This window comes from Rhipicephalus sanguineus, chromosome 9 (genome assembly GCF_013339695.2).
Source record: "Rhipicephalus sanguineus isolate Rsan-2018 chromosome 9, BIME_Rsan_1.4, whole genome shotgun sequence".
Classification (NCBI taxonomy): Eukaryota; Metazoa; Arthropoda; class Arachnida; order Ixodida; family Ixodidae; genus Rhipicephalus; species Rhipicephalus sanguineus.
Window position 1 is genome coordinate 25389860 of NC_051184.2, and position 21224 is coordinate 25411083.

The following is a 21224-nucleotide window of genomic DNA, read 5'->3' on the forward strand; positions in this document are numbered from 1 at the left end:
AGAGTTAGGAGAGTGATTTCAGTAGAGAAATGATTATATTAGGGACAATATGGCGGGAGCGTAGTTCGTTGGTCCTATAAACTTTCGTTTTAAGGGCGTTGGCAGTAAAACCAATAGCAAAGCAAACGTTCCTCGTGAAATATATTTAAGCGGCTGCTTTATGCAGCCGCTTAAATATATTTATTTCTTCCGGCGTTGGGTGTTCAGTTCAGTTTCTTCGGCGGCTTCAAAGGACGCGACATTGCCTCATCTCTCTTGTGTTCTGTTCATCTTGTGTAACATGGCGGCCACGCACACTGCATGCTGAAGCAGCGCCTCGCTGAAGTGGTGTGTCGTTTTCATTCGCCGGCTGTGAGTTTTCGCCGCGTTTACTCGAATTTGTAACACCGCCCAACGTGTGATAAAATGGGTCGTTCGTCAAAGGACAAGCGCGACGTCTACTACCGGTTGGCCAAGGAAGAAGGCTGGCGAGCGCGAAGCGCGTTCAAGCTGCTGCAAATCAACGAGGAGTTTGATATCTTCACAGGTAAGGCCGATTCGGTTTGACTTTCATTCGTGACAACAGCTCCTGACTAAGTTCTTGTTTTGTGTGTGTGCGAAATACAAGGCGCCATATTTGAATGTTTGAGTTCTCGAGCTTTGTATTACTGCTAGAGACGTGCAACCCGTGATAAAATTGATGCGACTGCTATCCATTGACAAAACGATGCGGCGATGCTTGTATGTGGTGGTTCAAAACTTGCAGCGACACCGCCGTGCCGCACCACACAGCTTAGCCGGTCGCCCACCTTCACATAGTGTAATGGCTCTGAATTTTCTTTCGTGCAGGTGTCACGAAAGCGGTTGACCTGTGCGCCGCACCTGGAAGCTGGAGCCAAGTCCTCTCGAGAAAGCTCCGGTGAGTATTTTGTACCTCAGGGTTGCATCAGCCGAGATGTGAGCCCCGGAACACATCTTCATGCTCCCAAAGCTCAAGAGAAGCCAGAAAGGTCACCGTTCGAACGGTGTTGACGCCATCCAACTGGCTGTCAGTCCCTAATAGACGCCTTGGCAGCCAACTTTCAGGGAGCCTTTGCAGCGTGTCACGTTGAAAGCGGTGTATCGATGCCATAGGAAATTATTTTGAAGAAATAGCTGGAAGAAAAATTTTAGTAAAATGGTCCAATCAGACCGATAACTTATTTTTTGCTAGACCCAGTCTCATTACTTTGTGGACAGACCCTGTACATGGATACTGCATCAGTACTCAGTGTCCTGTTGGCACCCTATTTTAAGAAATAGGGTGCCAGCTAGACAATGAGTACCCTATGATCATCTCGCTTTGTGCTTCTTGGCTGCACACTGTTGCCACCACACACGCTGCACAAAATGCACCATTCGATGTGAAAACATGACTGCTCACAAATGGCAGGTGAGACTGCAAGGGTGGGTATGCAACTGCATGGCGAAGGCACGCTAGCATATTAATCAGAACTTATGTCCTTTGAATGTGGATAAACTGACAGTTTTTGCCCAGGCATCCTTAGCTGGAAGATACTGTTGGCATCAGGATTCAGGAAAGAAACAACTGGATAAACCCAGAGAGGAACACATGGATTTCTTTTTGTATTATCAGAGTTGGTCCTGGGGCCCTTTAAGTAAATTTAAACTTGTAGGTTGCAACCTGTGAGCAAGTTTCACTGCAAATGGTGTGGGTTGGCCTGTTCACATTGCAAGCATGAAGAAAACGTCCTAACACACTGTCCTCGTGTTGAAGAGGTTCACTGTGCTGTAGTATATTTCTGAGTGTGGCAATGGGAAACCAGGATCACTTAATGGTTGATGTTTGAAGATGTACTCAATGTTTATGAATTACACCCAATCAACCACAATATTAATGAGAACTAACAGACAATAACGCCAAGGAAAGTACAGGGGGTGTTATCTGTAGTATTTAGAATATAAATGTGAAGAAAGTAAAGTGGACGAAAAGATGACTTGCCGCGAGCATCGGACGCGTTATTCGAAGGTCGCAGGTTCGGTCCCTGCCGGCGGCAAGTCATCTTTTCGTCCACTTTACTTTCTTCACATTTATATTCTAAATACTACAGATAACACCCCCTGTACTTTCCTTGGCGTTATTGTCTGTTAGTTCTCATTAATATTGTGTTTAACAAAGATAAACGAGCCCTTGAAAAATCATCTGCTTTCCTTCACCCAATCAACCAGGATTTTTTAGGTTTTTCTTGTGTACAAAAGTCTGGTGAATACAAGAATGCGATGCAGAAGCACTAGTGGCCCAGGTCGATGCCTTTGCCACAGTGCTTTGAATATATTGTAAGTTGCCCAGGAAAAACATGCAGACATATTGCAGTTCCCTGCCTTAACTAGTGTGCTATGTGTGTTTGTGCAAATCGCTGAAATAAATGCAAGACTAATGAGGGCAAGTGCCACAAGAACAATATAAACATGACAGTGTCTCCTCTGATTTGCTGTTCCTCTCTACTTTTGCAGAGGCAATGCCGCGAATAAGAATGATGTGAAAATTGTTGCTGTGGACCTTCAGGCCATGGCACCTTTGCCAGGAGTCATTCAGCTGCAGGGGGACATCACTGAGGTGAGGATGCAAGAAGTGCATCGTTTTGTCTAATTTACACTGCCATCGGTTAATTATTTTTGGTAGCGCAAATTATTTGCCAAAAGTTCTTTGAAGGGGCCATTGAAAACGAACTGGTGGGATGTGTATGTCATGTGCCGGACGACAGTTTTCAGCAAACAAAATGGTCTATCCGCCTTTTACTCAAACATCTTTCTTTCATTGTCTTTCATTACATTGGACAACAGGTCTCGACAGCTCAGAAGATCATCGGTCACTTTAAGGGTGAAAAGGCAGACTTGGTTGTCTGCGATGGTGCACCAGATGGTGAGTAGAACCTAGGATTCATAAGTTAATCTTGTAAGATGGTAGGTGCTGTGCTCATCATCGAGAAGGGATTTTCAGCTAGTGAGAAAAGTCGAAATGTAAGATTCATTAGCGGCACCGTCACTTTAGAACCACGGTACATACCTTCTACAGCAGACATCAGCTACAGTTATTACATAGTTGTTAGTGAGGTGATAATATGTTTATTGCACTGCGTTCTCACATTGAAGAAGGTGCTGTTTGATTCAGGGATTGTTTCTGGGTAAGACTTCTTAGTGCATCTGTTTGATCATGAAGGAAACTTCACCACTGGGCATTATGATTGTAACCGCTACTCCCAGTTATGGTTGTATAGTTGATCACAGTGCTAACAAGACATTACAGAGAGAGTCTGACTGTGAGTTCATGCTTTGCTTGTGTAATATTTACCAATTTTTCTGCTGTTTTACAGTAACCGGTCTCCACGACATTGACGAGTACATTCAGGCGGAGCTGCTTCTATCGGTAAGAACTCTCACATCTCCAAATGGCATCTGACATGAAGTAGCGCATATTTCTGTGATGAATCAAATGTTCATTGGTTAACTCATTGCCTACTGCAATTTCTCCTGCCCATAAACCTTTGGGACTGAGTTTAGGTGCTAGACTTTAGAAACTAGGTATACTACGCAGAAACATTGGCTTTAGGAACTCAGTAAAACTACATGCCTAGTCGTCTAGTAGGTACCTAGTTCCCTGCCATGATGTGCAGTATGTTTGTATTTTCAGGTGAAACTGGTACGTTTTGTCTTGAGTCTCTTCTACTTAGTTGTTTAGAAACAGCTTCGAAGAATGCTGAGCACTTCCCTACTCATTTATGGTGGAAACTACTACACATAATAATTGTCATTACCCCTGCTCATTCGCAGTGAACGCAGAATGTTGTTTTGATGTGCTGTTGGTGACAGCTTGTTTCAGTGACATTTTTTGTAATTATTCCTTGTGGCTTCTTTGGGTGCAGTTAAAAAAATAACGATGCACAGCTTGGTGCTTTTGCTTGCGGCTATTTTTCAGAAAGCATTCTATTTTAAAATTCTGGTTTCAGGCCCTAAACATCACCACTCATGTCTTGAAGACTGGCGGTACTTACATAGCCAAGGTAAGCTGGAAATACCGAAGAAGATTTAATCTTTGAATTAGCTGTTCCGCTCATGTTATAAACAATATGGCAATGATGTATATATTTTTAAAAATTAAATGATTACATTCTGAGGTAAAACATGTGAGAATGACAATATGATCGTGAGAAATACCAGAGTGGGAGGATCTGAAACAGTTTTGACCACCAGGGGTTCTTTAACGGGCACCTGAATTTAAGTGCTACATGGGTGCTCCCAAAATGCAGCCCCTGTGGCCGGGAATTGAATCCACATCCTTGAGCTTAGCCATGCAACACCATAGCTGTTAAGTTACTATGGCGGGTATGATGTACATGCTGTGAAAAATCAGTAATTGATGTTCAACTCCTTACTGGTGATTTCTGGTCATACTGCTTTATGAGCCATTATAGCTTTTCTTACAGTACATGATGTGTTTATATACTATGTGGTATTGTTAGCATGCTTTACAGTGAGATCGCAGCATTTTTGTTTTCCCTTAAGAAGGATTACATCAACTTCGTCCAAGATAATGTGGTGACACTGCAAAACATTGACTGGATTGTGATAACCTGCTGTTGCTCATTTATAGCCATCATGCGGCTTTGGGGAATTTTGAACCGTATAGTAAATACTAAATGAATGTATATTTTTCTCGTGGTCTCAGATTTTTCGAGGAAAAGACGTGACCCTGCTGTACGCACAGCTGAAGCTCTTCTTCGAGCACGTGACTGTTGCGAAGCCTCGGAGCAGCCGCAACTCCAGCATAGGTACAGTTCAGCAGGAGTGGCCCAGACCGCGCTGCTGCCAACACCCTCTCTACCTCTGCCTGTTCTTCTTTCTCACACCTTCCATGTCTTCTCGATTTGCCTGGGTGACTCCAGAATGTTGAGCAATGATTCCGATTGTGTGGGCATGGCCATAAATCTCCTAAAAAACAGTGCTAGTGCTACCGCGAAAAGATTGTGATACGTAATAGCCCAACGACATCACTTCCCAAATTTTCTGGTCGTGTGCGGAACGCTTAAATCACTTTCACCACAGTACACTAGTGTCGTGCGGAAAAGCGCATTAAGATTGGAAAGGGGCTACTAGCTGTCAAGGGATGTATCAGATTTTGGCCCTTTACGTGCGTGTGCCGTATAATTACAACTACCAGTATGATCGCTGAAGTCTTGAAGCTTCACTGGCAATCATTCTTTTGATGTTCCTGTTGCACTGAGAAACAGTAAATTAATACGTGCATCAGTTTTCTTCTCTTGCCCTGCCCCCCTTTTTCAGTTTTACGAATCGCCTCAATTTCGAGGCACGAGGTTGGCAGGTATTTATAGTTGTAAACTTTTCAAGAATAAACTGGTGGACTACTTGGTTCACGACCAAAGGAACTAGCACCATAAGAGGAACATAACACAGAGCCACTAGGCCGACTAGCAGCATTTATTGGTGCATTGTCTCTGTGTTCTCTTCTCTTGTCCTATCTAATAGCACTGGTTGCCGTAAATATTGCTTTTTCATTAGGCGGTTCACTGAGCTTCCTTAGGCAGCTCACTGAGCTGTTGTCGGTGTATTCAGTTTTGCCACTATCGAAAGTGTGTGTGCGCAGTTTCTTTATTGTACGACACTGAAAATACAGCCGTGGCCTAACTCGTGAGACTATGTGTGATAGACAATCGCCAATGTGTACAGTTCGCACTTCATCTTTGTTTGGCAAATGTCCTTTCACTGCCTAAGTGATGGTGCCATGTACACTTCTGAATGAAAAAAAAAGAAAAAAAAAACAGTGCATAGCATGTTGTAAGGAGTGGGTCGGCGGGTCTCGTTACGGTAGCTGGCTCTCAGGGAAGAGACGCGTTCTTTCAAGAAGGAACGTGTTTATTTACATGATGAAGTCAGGAGGTGAAAAGAAGAGAAATAACAGCAAAAGTCTTCGGCTTTTATAGCCCCGAGACTGTCACTGCATAAGCACTGGCAAACCGGTGTCAACGTCTCCCGCCAATCCGGTGACCTGTCGTCCTGGCGTCCGGCCTCCCGAAAGGAGGCAAAGAGTCACACAATACACTCGCCACGCCCCGAAGACTCGTAGGTGAGAAGGTCGGCGAGGAGTTTCAGTCCAAAGGGGAAAGGGCCGATGACCTCCGTTTCCACTGCCAGTAATACTTGGAAGAAGTGTTGAATGATGGCTGCCTCGGGTGAAGGCCCCACCTGGGTTGATGGGAGCGTCTTCAACGGCGCAGTCCCACGCTGACCAAAACGCACAACAAAGCGGGTGCGTCGAATTCCGGAAAACACGCAGACCGCTCCCTCTGGCGCAGGTTAATTTTCCCTGCTGCGGTAGCGTAGAAGGCAGATGTGGCTGGGTGTGAAACTCTCCCGCGGTGCTTTCTCACGCAGAGAACAACAAGCCAAAAGGGGGTCTCCGAATTCCGACGTCCTTTTTCTGGGAAATCCGTCGACAGCGACATGTCCGCCCGCCCGGCAAAAGCTCCTACAGGAAGAATCGGCATTCCTGCCTCCGTCTAAGCGCCGATACGGGGGGAGAAGACAGCATTCCGGTAGACAGCTGTACGCTCAATGGCGTCGGCCTCGATGAATTTTTAGGCCAAACGTAACAATGTCTACATAGAAGGCTTATTAGCAAATGAGCAAATTTTGGACATATATATATTGTACTATAGGCTTTGAATAAATGTCTTTTCGACTGAGAATGACAAAGCATGCTGGTGCTGGGAAAGTGCAATAGTGCCATTGAGTGCATCTGCTTTCCAGAGTGCATATGTGTAACTTATTAACGTCAAAGGATATTAAGTCGTTTATTTGCCATAGTAACTTTTAGTAGGTCTTGTTGCTAGGCTTTAAATTAATATGATGCACAACCAATGAAGGAAGAGACAGAAAGACAGGGTGTCGTCAGAAAAATCAGTATGCTACTCTAAAGCCTCGATGTGTCATTGTTTCGGGCCTTTGCATTTTCAGAGTCCTTCGTTGTCTGTCGCCGCTACTCTCCACCCGAGGGTTACAAGCCGTTCATGTTTTCTGGATCCATGGAAGATTGTGAGTGCATTGTTTGTACCATGATTGTACAAGTCATTGTGCTTGACATTTTCGAAAGGAAGGTTTCACTCAGTGCTATTAGTGGTCATGCTCTTCAGTTCTAGCGTATGGGGCAAAAACTTGGAGAATAACAAAGAAACGTGAGATGTTCAGAACCACACAGTGTTTGATGGTATGAAAAATCATTCATGAGCGTAACTCTAAGATCAGGAACGTAGCCAGAAATTTTTTTCGGGGGGGGGGGGGGGGGGGGGTTCAACCATAATTTATGTTTGTGCATGCATTTGTATGTGTGCGCGTATATATATGCGAGCAAATTTGAAAATTTTTGCAAAAGGGAATTTGAACCCCCTCCCCACACCCCCCCACCTTGGCTAGGCCCCTGTCTAAGATAAGGAAGACAGCAGAGTCGACCAGAGAGCGAACGGTGGTTGCTGATATTGGTATTGAAAGAAAAAAAAATAAACCTGGGCAAGTCATGTCATAAGGACAAATAATTGATGGTGAGTTAAAATGACAAGACCAAATACCAAAAGATAGCAAGCGTGGCTGAGGATGGTAAAGGGTTAGATGGAGCTACAAAATTAAGAAATTAGCAAGCATGAAACGGAATCGACTCGCACAGGACAAGGACAGTTGGATATCATTGGGAGAGGCCTTCATACTGTAGTGGATGTAAGATGGGCTGATGACAATTCAAGTGAACATACAAAATTTCAGACACGCTGAAATTGGGTACCTCAAGTATATGATACAATGTCAAAAATACTGTAGATAGGGCATTTTTTTTACCATACTGTTAAGCACTTACAGCAGGCAAATTCAAAACTTATTTGCATGTCTTTAGAGTGTCTAGTTTATCGTGAATCGGTACTAGAGTAGTGCCAGGGTAAATGCAACCAGATAGTAATGTAACAGAGCTGATAGTGCCGTGTAAAATGTTATCTGTTGTACTTAATTAAGCTACAACACATTCATATCATGGGGTTAGTGTGGTGAACAAGTTTTTGTAATGCTGCTATTTTAGCAATTTTTGAAATAAATTGTAAAGTTTTATAGGGACATGCCACTTGGTTTGTTCTTCTTCTTCTTATTATTATTATTATTATTATTATTATTATTATTATTATTATTATTATTATTATTATTATTAAAATTACTACTACTTTGACAGTGTTTCACCGGCTAAAACTCTTGTGCGTGTTATCGTTTGGTGCAAGCTGCTCCTCGATTTATCAGAACCTTCTTGAATGTTCTAAACGTATTGCTTCCACAATGCAAATGGTGAAGTGCATTCTGAAATTTTCGCAAGCATCACTGATTGGGCTGGTGTCATTATCTACCATGACCTATGTATGGATAGCCAATGCATTAGACCGTACATCAGATTTCAATGACTGTGCTCACTGTCTGCGAAATATCCTGCTGATAATGTACTGAGGTGTAAGGTTCACTCTTATGTACTCATTGGAGTAAGTATTTGAGACGGCTCTATTGGTCATGTTTCACGGTAACAACCACCATGGTAGCTATCTTTAGCTGCAGTGTGAAATTTTTCTCGTCTTTGCAACTTACAGTGAAAGTTACAATTGAAGAACCAAACAGAACCATGGTTCCCTTTGTCATCTGTGGAGATCTCGATGGATTTGACTCGGACAGGACGTACCCTCTCAAGGTGAGTGGATATTGGCTGTTTTTCAGGGGTTTTCATACTCTCGGGATGAGGCGGAGGAATGTGTGGGATCACATGCACAATGAGCCGTGCACAGTCTTAAAGGAGCACTGACACCAAAATTTTGCATCTTGTTTTTTCTGTTGCGATAAGTAGTCAACGACCAACTTATCACGGCTGGAAAGCTCGTTTGCTCGAGCGCGCGACCGTTAATTATTTGGAGACGGTTTTATAGCGCCCAATCGCAGTTTCGGTTTGAGAGAGCGCCGAGGGAGGCGGGACCCAGAGTGGTGGCTATGTAAACATAGCTAGCTGCGCGAGCACACAGAACTGCGTGCACATGAACACAGCGTCGATGACTCTTTTTAACGAAGGCTTCCTGGGTGCTGCTACAATGCCCTCTGAGACGTTGTAAATATGCGTGACTCCCCCCAAGATGCACTGCCAAGGCGAGGACACCAGCCTTTGTACTACCATCAGTGCTCCTTTAAGTAGCGTCATGTTTGCACAAGTACAGAGTCATACTCTGCGTAGCTGACTTCAGGGAGTGTTGTGAAGGAGACACTGGCATAATATTACTGAGAACTAACAGACAGTAATGCCAAGGGAAGATTAGGGGTTGTTATTTGTAGTAATTATGATATAAATGTGAAAAGAGTAAAGTGTATGAAAAGATAACTTGCAATCGGCAGGGACCGAACCTGCAACCTTCGAATTACATGTCCGATGCTCTACCAGTTGAGCTACAGCGGCGGTCATCGCCCCATCCACTTCATTGGGTAAATGTGTGCATTTAAACCTGGGAATGTTAGTGCATTTTAATGCAGTTAGTACATTAATGCATTAATTAATGCAATTAGTGAAGGTTTGGTCCCTGCCAGTGGCACGTTATCTGTTCATCCACTTTACTTCATATTTATATCATAATTACTACAAGTAACATTCCCTATACTTTCCTTGGCATTATTGTCTGTCAGTTCTCATTAATATTTGTCTAACAAAGAAAAAACAAGCCCTTAAAACTCCCCTTCTTTGCTTCACACAGTTATAATGTCTCCATTCATCGCCTTTAAATGTAGCGATCTGATATGCAGTATCCACCAAACTATGTGTTTAAGACTACAGTAAAAGCTCATTAATTCGGATTTCTAGGGACCGGAAAAAATGTCCCAATTAACCGAATGTCCGAATTGTCGAGTGGTCGAAATAAACACAATAAATGCAAGAGTTTTTTCAACATACCTTTACTTTACAAAGTAATCGCGGATGCGTGTTTGTTTTCGAGCAGAAATTCGCGCGGACACAATTTTTCTGAGCCCTTCAAGGTGCAGCAGCTCGCATGCTGTCTGCAGTGCCAAAACAAAATTCTTCCAGGACGACGAAGGCCTTCGCGACTTCCTTCACAGTACAAGGGAGCCTGCATGGCTCATGGTGTGGCTGCTCCTCTTCAGGCTCTTCGTTCTCGGATTCGTCGCCATGCATCACTTCCTTGACGATTTGCTCATCAGTCAGAGAGCCGGCAGTGGCAACGCCATCATCAGTGCCGATATAATCATATAATCGTTGAGTGTCACTGCATCAGGCATAACACTTCCGAAATCCTGCCCGTCGTCGGCACCATCGTCCGACGACACTTCGGCATCGCTGGAGTCGGGTACAACAAAGCCACTGTGCCTGAAACAGTTGGCAATGACGTGCGCAGGCGTGTTCTGCCACACATACGCAAGAATGCTAACTGCGCTTAGGAGACTCACGTCATATTGTTTGCCGACGTCATGGCACAGGAGCAACTTCTTGTTGGGAGAGCCCATTTTTCAGGGCACGCAAAATTTCTACTTTGGTGGTGAAGTCCCTGGCCTCGTACTTGGGCCGCTTCGCCGGCGTTGCCATCGGCGGAAAGTGTGTTGACACAAGAAGTCAGCACAAAAGTACCAGCAACGATCAAGCTAAAGGAGCCGTACTGAATCGTTCCATGATAAAACAGCATTCAACGATGCAGCACACCAACGGGAACAAAGCAGTGAAATGGCACCGCCAAACCCACACGATACCTCACTAACCTCACACGAAGAAAAAGCATTCAACCAGTACTCAAGTCAAGCCAAGTCGATAATTGATGTTCATGGCGATGCTGCGTTTGAGCTTCACTTTTGTTTCGAATTGTTCTTTTTTCGTTTTCGAGCCTCGCCAGCGTCCCGAAAGTCGCCGAATTATCCGATTTGCGGTCAAATCTGCCCGAAATAACGAGCGCCCAGTCTCATAGAGTGATGCGTATATTTACAGGGACCATATGACGTGTCCGAATTAACCGATTTTCAGAATTAACGAGAGTCAAATTAACAAGCTTTTACTGTATAGGCCTAAAAAGCAGAATAAACCCCACCTGTCTGTGTTAAAAGCAGCTGTATGTTCACTGTTCATTTGGCAAAAAGTAGTACGCTTGCACGCTTCCTGCCGCAGCTCTGTACTGTCTCACGCTTTGTAGGCTACAATCTTTGATAAGGATTGTGATATGTGCCAAATAGTGCACTGTGTTGCTTTACAGTGACCAATACACACAACTTGAAACCACACTGTACTTGAAAAGAGCTTCTGTATGGTGAAGATAGTTACGGTGCTTTAAGTACATGCAGCTACATGGCTTTCGCAGTGCCACAATGGTTACTGGCTGATGCTAGCAGCAGCTTCTGCTTTGCTGCGAAGAACTAGAGCATAAACACATTATGCAATGATAGCGACAAAAATTTCCACTGGGTGTTTAACACAGCAGTCATGAGAAAAGACATGCATGTACACATTGCCCCTGTTGAAATGTATGTATCAGGCTTCAAGTGTCATTGCATTAACAGCTGTACGTTCTTGGGATTGTCAGATGGTTTGTGGTCGGCGTCCAACAATGTTTTCACCAACGTTTCATCCCGACCAGATGAGATTTCGTCAGACCCTCGACTTCATAAAGCCAAACCATATTAATTGTATGCGGTGCCTTTTGCCCGTATTGTACTTTCTTCTGAGAATGTGGACCAATGTCCCTTCGCAGAAGACTGAATCAATATTCATTTCACAAACTTATTTCACTAAAAGTGCTGTTTTGGAGTTACGTAGAGCTACCTAGCAACATACGAAATTTGTAAGGAGACTGTTGTATGTTAGTCACGGAAAAGTGATTGGCATTTCACTGAAGTGTTCCGTGTTAATATTACAAAATTTATAAGGAGACTCCATTTAAATAAACTGTTATATTTTGGGCAATGGAAAAGTGATTAGCAACTTTTTATTTTCAGCTTTGTACGTAAACTAGGGGCAAAATTTTTTACGCTATAGTGTAGTAGACAAATGTTCTTGCCTGCTTTTACTGCGACCTGTGCCATAAGCTCCCCCTTTTATGCACCGTTTTTGGTGCAGAAAAAGGGCATCACTACGATTCCCATTCCTGGCAATGCTTTGTATTGAGCTTTGTTTTAAGCGCCTACCACCAACGATGACTGCCATTCAGGCGTGGCTTGCATGACTTCAGGAAGTATCAGGCCACTGTGAAAAGAAAAAAGGACCATTTTATTTCTGAACCTCACTCTAGTACCACAGAAGCTATTGGCACTAAATTCTATATGAACAGTGAAAGTAGTTACAAATGTGGATTTTCAAGTTATGTGCCATTGGAATGTGTATTGCTTGCAGAAGCAAATAGCTGAGGGCAAGACGATATTAGTAGTTAGCTGAGCGGCATGACAATATGTTGCCACGTGCCATATCAAAGAAGCTTAGTTTTGATTTATCGAGGGAATGACACATTTAACAGCATGTATTCGTTGCTGTGAGGATATTCAGGCAGCAGTGTGCTCTCTAGCGTAATTTTGTAGGAGTCAGAGTTGGCAACCAGTACATCTGCAGAGGTACTAAGCTTGGTTACAGCATAAGAAAAAAAATGTCTGCTCTGTCCACAGCCATCACTGTCCCTCCCAGAGACAACTTGAATAAATGGTTCGTCCAGTAGTACTTAGTCATTTTTGTGACGTGAAGCACTTCTCCAGTGTTATGGATAGTCAACTTTCCCATACCTACAGTGAAATCTCGTTATAACGAACCTCTGATTAACGATTTTTTCAGATTAACGAATATTTCAAAAATCCCCTTCCAAATGTCCATTGGTTCAATGTAAAAATATTTCACTACTACGAATTTCAGAACAACGAATGTTTCAGGATAACGTATCAAATTTTCACCCTGGTACCTTAAGAGCACTTCAAAATAACGAATTTCTAGCGTAAAAAATTACGTGCGGCGGTCTAAATGCCCAACTCCATATGTGGCGCTATCATCATCATCAGAACTCCTGCTCATTTCTCCATGCATTGCCCTATGCTAAACGCGTGCTAGCCTGGCTAGCCCTATCGCCATCGCCATCACCTTGTTTTTGCATGCTCGTTGAGCCAGGCACAGAGGGTCCCAACTCGCACCTTCAAGAAAACGGCTCCGACTTGGGAACTTTCAAGACATGGATGCTGCAGTCTGTCTTGGTTCAAGTACGCACGTTCGCAAAATGTGCCGATGTCAGGACCCATGCTACAGGAAAAAGCCCGGCAATTCGCTGATGCTTTGGACATCACAGGCTTCGAAGCAAGCGCAGGGTGGCTTCATCGTTTCCGTGAAAGGAATGGAATCACCTGGCAAGTGGTGTCTGGTGAAAAGAAGGCGGCAGACGCAGCAGGCGCTGCTGCATGGAGGGACGAAAAGTTACGCGAAATCGTCGCTTCATACTCCGAAGATGATATATTCAATGCGGACGAAACGGCGTTTTTCTATCAAATGCTTCCTGATAAAACCATGCATTTTAAGGGGAGCAGCTGCAAAGGCGGCAAGCAGTCCAAAGTCAAGATTTCGGTATTGTTATACTGCAATGCCACAGGCACCAAGAAGCTGAAATCCTTGGTGATCGGCAAATACAAGAAGCCTCACTGCATGAGGAACGTTGTTTCATTGCCGTGCGATCATCGGGCTAATTCACGCGCATGGATGACACGAGAGTTGTTCTCTGAGTGGCTACTGAAGGTGGACAATGAGATGAGGAGCGCAGGCAGGAAAATCCTGATTATCGCCGACAACTGCTCGGCGCATCTTGTTAATGTTAGGATGACAAATGTGCAGCTAGAATTCTTGCCTCCTAACTGTACTTCCTTGCTGCAGCCACTGGACCAAGGCATCATAAAAAGCGTCAAGGCCCATTACCGGACACGCCTCGTTCAGCGATTGCTGATAAATCTTCGGATGAAGCTGCCTACCTCCATCAATGTGCGACAGGCCACAGAAATGGTTACCGGGGCCTGGTGGAGCGTTACATCAACCACCATCCACAACTGCTGGAGGAAGGCAGGCTTGGTAGTAATTCCATCTCAATCTGAACAAGGGCAGCGAAGAAAGCGACGCGAGTGGCACTATGAGTGGCATGTGGCAAGAGGTCGTGGAAAGACTCGCGATGGATGCCACGGTGACGTTTGAGGACTATGTGCAGTGCAACGGCGAAGCATGCACGTCAGCCGAACTGACGACCGATGACATCGTCAGTGCTGTTCGTGGTGACAACAGCGACGAGGATGCCAATGGTGAAGACGACGCTGAGACCGTGCCCATGAGCCAACCAGAAGAAGCGCTATGGAATGCTTGCGAAAGATGCGCACTTACCTTGGCAGGCGCAGCAATGCCACCGAAGGAAAGCATAAGCATGTGGACAACTTCGAAGAGTTCGTCCTGCGCCAGTTGAGCGGCACCCGCCAGGCCAAGATCACCGACTTTTTCAAATAAACGTGCGCTCATTCTGGAATACTTCGCGTTTTGTTTCTTTTCATGCTCGTCATAGAATCATGCGTTTGCAGATGTGTACCCAGCAAAGGTAGGCGACTCCTTTTGTTGCACTTACAATTTTTAATGCAAGTTTTTGTTGTTTTCACTATAACGATATTTCAAAATAACGAACGATTTTCCGCGGTCCCTTCAAATTCGTTGTATCGAGATTTCACTGTACATGTGTTTGTGTAACTGGCTTTAGGTCGGAAACTTCAACGTCCTGGTCAGTTTTGTCAGGGATTCTCCCATTGCTGCTCAGCCAAACATAATGTTTTAGGCAGTAGCGAAGGGTTTTTAACTCTTTACATGCGTAGTATTTACATTAGCTGAGAAAAAGTACTCACAGTTCAAGCGGAAACCAGCTAGCACGACTGTCTTTCACAGGTGAACGGCAGGTGCACCGCGGTTCTGTGGGCAGAGCTGACATTTTTTCTTAGATTGTAATTGAGTATAGTAAAGGTGGCTGCTCATGTTTGCTGTCTAGGAGTGTGCAAATATTCGTGTTTCGAATTTGAATCGAATAATTCGATTTGACTTTCGAAAAGTCAATATTTGAAGTTTAGAATAATTCGACAGGGATGGATATCTAAAACACGACAAAGGCCAATCGTGCAACTTGGTTAGGGAGAGGTGGCTAAAACTAACGGTAACGTCATAACAGTAGGCCTTTTGTTAAAACTTTCACTGATATCCTGGTTCAAAAGCAAGCGCATGTTTATTTTAAAAGAGATTGTCATTTCTACACATAAAAAAAACATGAGAAAACTGTCAAGCCCTTCACAGCTTCGCTTCTGAAGCAAAGGCATGCTTTTCTTGCGTAGTTCAGTCGAGTATGCTACAAGTGCCGTAAGACATCCCAACTTTGGCCCGCAAAACCCTCGGTGATTGGCTTCACATGTGAAAATTTGTTCATACTATACAGTCGCCACTGCTGTACTGCACTAGTTCAGAAACTCCCATCGTTCCAGCACGCAGTTAAAACGCTGTTGTGAATGGGCACCCAAAGATTTTTGGGCCCAGAGCACTCATGACGATGAATCACAGCATTACCGTTGTCATATGAGCCGTATTGCATGACCATAGAGAAATAAAATCTAGCTACTGTAACCCCCTCTGTTAGCCGTAAGGAGGTTATGAGTGCGCTGTTGACGGGAATGGTGGGTCTTCCATCAACGTGCCTGCACACCCATAAAAGCTGAAAAAGAAGAACGACCCCTTCCAAACAAGCTTGTAATAAAGCTGTCAGCATCTTTCTTACTTACACGTTTCGTGTAGATAGTTCCGGGTTCTGCTACCGCTTTCAACAGCAGGAAACATCATAACATCACGGTGAGAGAGCCTGAAGCCAGGTCATGTGGAAGAGCTTGTGTTTCTGCATGATAATTCGTAGTTTTTCGGTAGCAGTCACTCGCTGCATTATGTGCTCGAAGACATGAGCAGATTTCATTTCTTTGTCCTTTCTTTCCATTTTTGAATAAAATCTTTTGTAATCAATATTCAATATTTTTGGCCACTGTTCGGCACTGTTCGATTTCAATTTGATTCGAGATAAAATTTCACTATTCGCACACCCCTAGCGCTGTCCTTTGTTGAGCCTTGTTGGTTTATGACATTGTCACGTTATATTGGGCGAGCACTGCACATAAGCTGCATCTGTCAGCTGGGCTGAACCAATCACTGACAACGCAACTTCGTCTTTACCTTCCGTTACCTTCTGTTCCGCGGTAGCACATACAAGTCGCCCAGCAAGGACACCGCAGAGTGCAAACTGATCCCATGCACATAGGCGTGCGTAGGGTTCCCCATCAGGGGGGGGGGCGAAGGTTCATCGCAGCACCCCCCACCCTACTAAGTCAATGTATGGGGCAGATTTTGCGCCCCCCTCTTAGGTAATTAGGGGGGGGGGCGGCCACCCCCCCTGTCCCCCCTGTGCGCACGTCTATGCCCATGCACGTGGCAATATGTATACATCAGTTCCATGAAACGAAATCCTGCTGGAGACCTTCAGAAAAACCATTTCTATGGTTAAAAATAAAGTTACACACAAGGAGTGAGCACAGCATTAGGCATTCATGCAATGGTGTAGCCAGGAAATCTTTTTGTGGGTGTGCCATGCACCTGATTTGGGTGAGGGGCAAGGCAGGCATGTGTTGTTACATACTGTTTTTCACAGAAATTTCGAGTATGTTAAGTCATGTGCCCTGTTACATACCCGCTCCCCCTCCTCCCCTACCAAGAAGCTAAAAAGAATTTTTTTTTTATCTCACTGTAGAGAAGATAGTGCGAACATAGCTACACACCAACTCTGGAGACAGCCATGATTTTATTCAACTCCGCTGTGACACTGATACTCCTTGAATGTACAGTCAACCACAAAAGTTTACAGACCACGCGAGCGCGTGGCCAAGAGCCTCTTCATGACATCTACGTTACATAAGCGGCGATCAACAGCCTATTTATTTTCCCACTGGGCACGAATATTTTCCACCTTTCACATTTTAACTGCAATGCTCTCTTCTTTGACAGTTGTGGCAACATGCATCTGTTTCGAGAGCAGTCCGTCAGCAAAACTATTATCAGTCGCAATCTTTCTCACGAAGTTATATCTACCCAACTGCACACCGTTCGAAGCACGCCGTGATAGCTTTCATTCTGCTATCAAAATAGAAGTGTGACACTCATACCGCAGATGAGCACTTTGGGGTAAAACAACGAACTAACAGTGTTCTGCGCGGCAGTAAATCACTGATATACCAGTGAATATCACGATAACACGTTTCCGACCCAGTGCTGCAGTCAGCAGTAGATGACACACTGCTAGGTGGCACGGAACGACAGTTTGGCATGTGCTCATCTGGTCCGCAAACTTTTGTGGTTGACTGTCCGTGGTTGAACTATTGCAACTCAATTGGAGGGAGCTGCTTGACTTAAAGGGACACTAAAGAGAAACAATGAATTGGTTTAGATTGATAAAGTGTGCTCAGAGAACTCTTGTGTAGTTTATTTATTTCACCACCATAGGTTTATTATTAGAGGAGAAAACCAAGTTCAAAGTTTCATTTTTAAATTTTGCGCCAAACTTTGTAATTCGTGACGTAAAAGACTTCAAAGAGCATTTAACGTATTTTGGCGCCACTGGCTCGACAAGATTTCGACAGACTCGTTATGTCAAGTCTCTGGCTCCCTCAGAGGACAATGTACTTCGATTTAACCAATTAGGAACTACGTACGCCCAAGCAGGCGCCGTCAAAATGGTGCGGGAATTCCAAGGTGGCGTCGCCACCTGTATTTTCTTTTTGCACGTTTTCTCGCTTATTAAGTGTCTTCGCACAGCAAGCGTGGGGTTTTTGGCATCGTGGAAGACTACTTTACTAATGCGAGAAAAATCGTTTTGCTCTTTAGTGTCTCTTTAATCTCTGAATATAAGCGTTGTTAACCTAGCTTGACTTCGTCTTTTCATTAGCAGTGGTTGGCTTTAAATACGTGTGCTCTTGCTCTTCGTTTAGAGTCTTGCATTCAATCGTTGGTCTAGAGCAGGGGTCGGCAACCTGCAGCTCGCAGGGCAGTACTATGCGGCCCCCCCCCCGGCCTGATGTCAGAACACCCCCTCCCTTAACTAAGCGATGAAACCTCCACTACTTTGAAGTAGACATTTGCAAGTTGGCTGAGAATGTTCAGCACCAAAAGTGGCATTGAAAGCTTTTCCTTGCTTCTAATCTATGTTGATAAATTGCAACATTGTGACATGCGTGCTTAAAATAAACATGATTTCTATTCCATTTTTGTATATTATTATTGTAAATTCGGCAAATTTTTCTCATTGCCTGCAAAGCACTCTCCCCCCCCCCCCCCCCCCCTCTGTTTGCTGTGTGAGCCCTAGCATGTCGGCTTCATTCAACTTGGCCCTCTTCCTCAAAAGGTTGCCAACCCCCAGTCTACAGGTTGGTATTTTTATGTCACTCATTTGCTTAGTGGCTGAGCTTGTTTTATATCGAAGGGTAAACCTTGGTAAAATTGAAAGGGGTAAACAAAAATTAAGAAAAACATTTTTCAAGTGATTGTCATAGCAGGGCTATGACTATAACGCGAAGCCTTTGTCATGGTAGAAAGTCTGAAAAATAGAAAAAGAAAGCATTAAGCACTCCGTTCCTATCTGCTCCGTGAATAAATTCGACATTGGGCCTAACACAAAGCTTCCTCATACATGCATATCTGTTACCAACACTCACCACATCACTAATTTGTCTAATTGCATGCATTGTGCTCTCTCTCAAGAAAACTGACCAAGGCAGCTTGGTCTGAAACCACCTACTAATTCATTCCCAAGTGGAGCAATAAACATTTATCCCTCACCCCGACGAGGCCCATCTGTATTTAAATTATTAAACCGGACATTACCTGGTCAACCTCCGTTCGTTTCCTGCGGTTCCTATCTTGAAGGAATCCCGAGTGAAGGCGCGCGTAACATGCAGAAAGTATTATTTTGTTTTGTGCAGCTCGATAAGGACAAGGGCTACGAATTCTGCAAGCCTGTGCAGCCACCAATAGACCCTCCGTACAAGCATGCCAACTCCATGAAGAAACGTAACGAGCTTGCCAAGACGGTGCTCAATGTTGGCGCGTCCACTTCACTGGGCGCTACAGCCGGCGACACACTCGAGGAGGCTCTTTGCCCCGACATCAGTGTTCTGGGCTTTGTTTATGACGAATCAACCCAAAAGCCGGAAGATCTGGTAGAGGCCATGCTGGCTGCCGGTCCGTCGACTTCACAGCCATGCGAATCAGGCGACCAGTTCGCTGGAGCCGTATGCTCAAGCATTGGCGAACTCGATCTCAGCAGCGGCAAGATCGTGATGAAGAAGGGTGATGTAGACGAGGCAGTGCTCAATGCTGGCGCATCGACATCGCAACTTGACAGTTCCGGTGACCAAGTGCTGGAGGTGGGCGAGAAAATTTTGGAGGCTGTGTGTTCTGCCATTGCCGACCTGGATGTGAAACGGGACTGAACTTTTATGCTGTGCTTGTCAAATTTTTTTTTTGTATATATATAAAGGCGGCAGAGTGCATGCCATAAAATTATGCCTCGTTGATTCTAGTTTCTTTTTGAGGGAACTTGTGTACGCTCCACAACTGTTGTTTAACTTTTATCGTGTTCCTTAGTGTGTGTATTGACACACTGAACAATGTTGCACAGTTTCATAGCAATAATAGATGGGAAGTGCTCTACAAAGTATTCTGGCAATCGTGACTTCACTGAAGTACCATATTTGCTCGTTTATAACCCACACAAAAATGCAGAAAACTCAGAGCAGTGCCGGTTATACGTAAATTTCAGTATGCAGGGTGGCTTCACTGCAGTGCAAGAAAGGTGGCTTCACAGCAATACGTGGGGATCTTGTTTGAGATTTTTTCAAGTGTTGTAGTTGAAGATGCAGGTTTATATGCAGAGTTACATATGTGAGAAGATAAGGTGTTGTGTAGTACTGTGATTGATGCAATGCCTTCATTGCACGAGGCCATTGAATCTCAATTAAGACTAATTAAAATTCCAATGTTGTTCATATCATCCCGATTTCAGGAAGTCTTGTTGCATGCACCCAAACACTCATTGTTCTAACCTTTCTGACATCAGTAAGCTGTTATGTTTTGACATCAAGACTGTAGATGGATTAGTAATTAATGTTTAGAATACCAAGTAGTGAGGGACCATGTTCTCTTCCGTTGCAGATGATCAGTGCGATGAATAGCTGTTAAGGCAATAGAGAGCACTAAACTATTGTTTGAGCAGGCTTCTTCAACATGAGCCCAAAGGGTGGTGGCCTCCTCAGCCCAGGTAGCCATGGCTCGCTGCTGCCACCCGAGCCCTGTTGACCAATCCTAGGTGGTTTTTGAGGGTCCTGCGTCGCCAGCAGAGCTTCCCAACTGGTCTTCTAATTACTTCTCTGGTTCCGCTACTTTCTGCTCATGGCCTGGTGGTGGTGCGTTCGAGTTGTTCCTGCACTTCTGCACCATGTGGTATACACTAGTGTGTCTGGTGGTCGGACCTTACCATACTCCCCAAAGTCCCTGGTTACATTCCATCCAGCAGTGTCCCACGTGGGTAAGTTTCGGCCTAAGTCTTCGGAGTCTTTGCCAGGTCACCACTTTTTCTGTTCTCTGCCTTTTGCGTGCCAGCAGGTAGCAATTCCTCTGCTTTTTGTAATTCAGTAAAATCTCGGAGTACTTCTGTATGTGTTCATCCTCGTCGTGACAGCCATTGGTTCGTGTCCTCAGCATGTCGGATATGGTGCGAGCCGCAGTGTGCGCCCCCTGGTACTTCACGAGAGACTTTTGTCCCAGCATGTAGATGATGTTTGCTTCTCCTTCCTTGGTGTTTAAGACCTGAAGTGCTGCCTTTCCAATCCTTCCGTTGATATCTATGTTTCTTGTCTGTTATCACAGTAACCAGGCTCTTGCATGTTGGCATGGCCAGGGCTAGAGCCCTGGTGTGGTCATGCCGGCTGGTGTGACTCTACTCTTCTGCCACGCATTATTGCATCTGTTAACATGGCACCTCACATTATGTACTACTTTTATAGGGTATTTTTCTGAAGAATTTTAGGGCGCTGCCGTGTCTCGTTGA

The 21224-nt window shown here is 44.5% G+C and overlaps 1 protein-coding gene across 1 annotated transcript; it reads left to right on the forward strand.

The window, feature by feature from the left end:
• Positions 1–281: 281 nt before the first annotated feature.
• On the forward strand, positions 282–19679 carry LOC119404791 (putative tRNA (cytidine(32)/guanosine(34)-2'-O)-methyltransferase). Its single transcript, XM_037671460.2, has 10 exons — positions 282–526; positions 829–898; positions 2494–2596; positions 2824–2902; positions 3354–3406; positions 3987–4040; positions 4706–4808; positions 7012–7089; positions 8667–8764; positions 19099–19679. The coding sequence occupies exons 1-10, from the start codon at positions 406–408 to the stop codon at positions 19606–19608; spliced, it is 1269 nt and encodes a 422-aa protein (XP_037527388.1). The 5' UTR covers positions 282–405; the 3' UTR covers positions 19609–19679.
• The last annotated feature ends 1545 nt before the right edge of the window (positions 19680–21224 follow it).

Coding starts and splice junctions, on each gene's coding strand:
- LOC119404791 (XM_037671460.2), top strand. CDS start 406: ATGGGTCGTTCGTCAAAGGACAAGCGCGACGTCTACTACCGGTTGGCC. Junction 7,090..8,666: donor TTCTGGATCCATGGAAGATT/GTGAGTGCATTG, acceptor TGCAACTTACAG/TGAAAGTTACAATTGAAGAA. Junction 8,765..19,098: donor ACAGGACGTACCCTCTCAAG/GTGAGTGGATAT, acceptor TGTTTTGTGCAG/CTCGATAAGGACAAGGGCTA.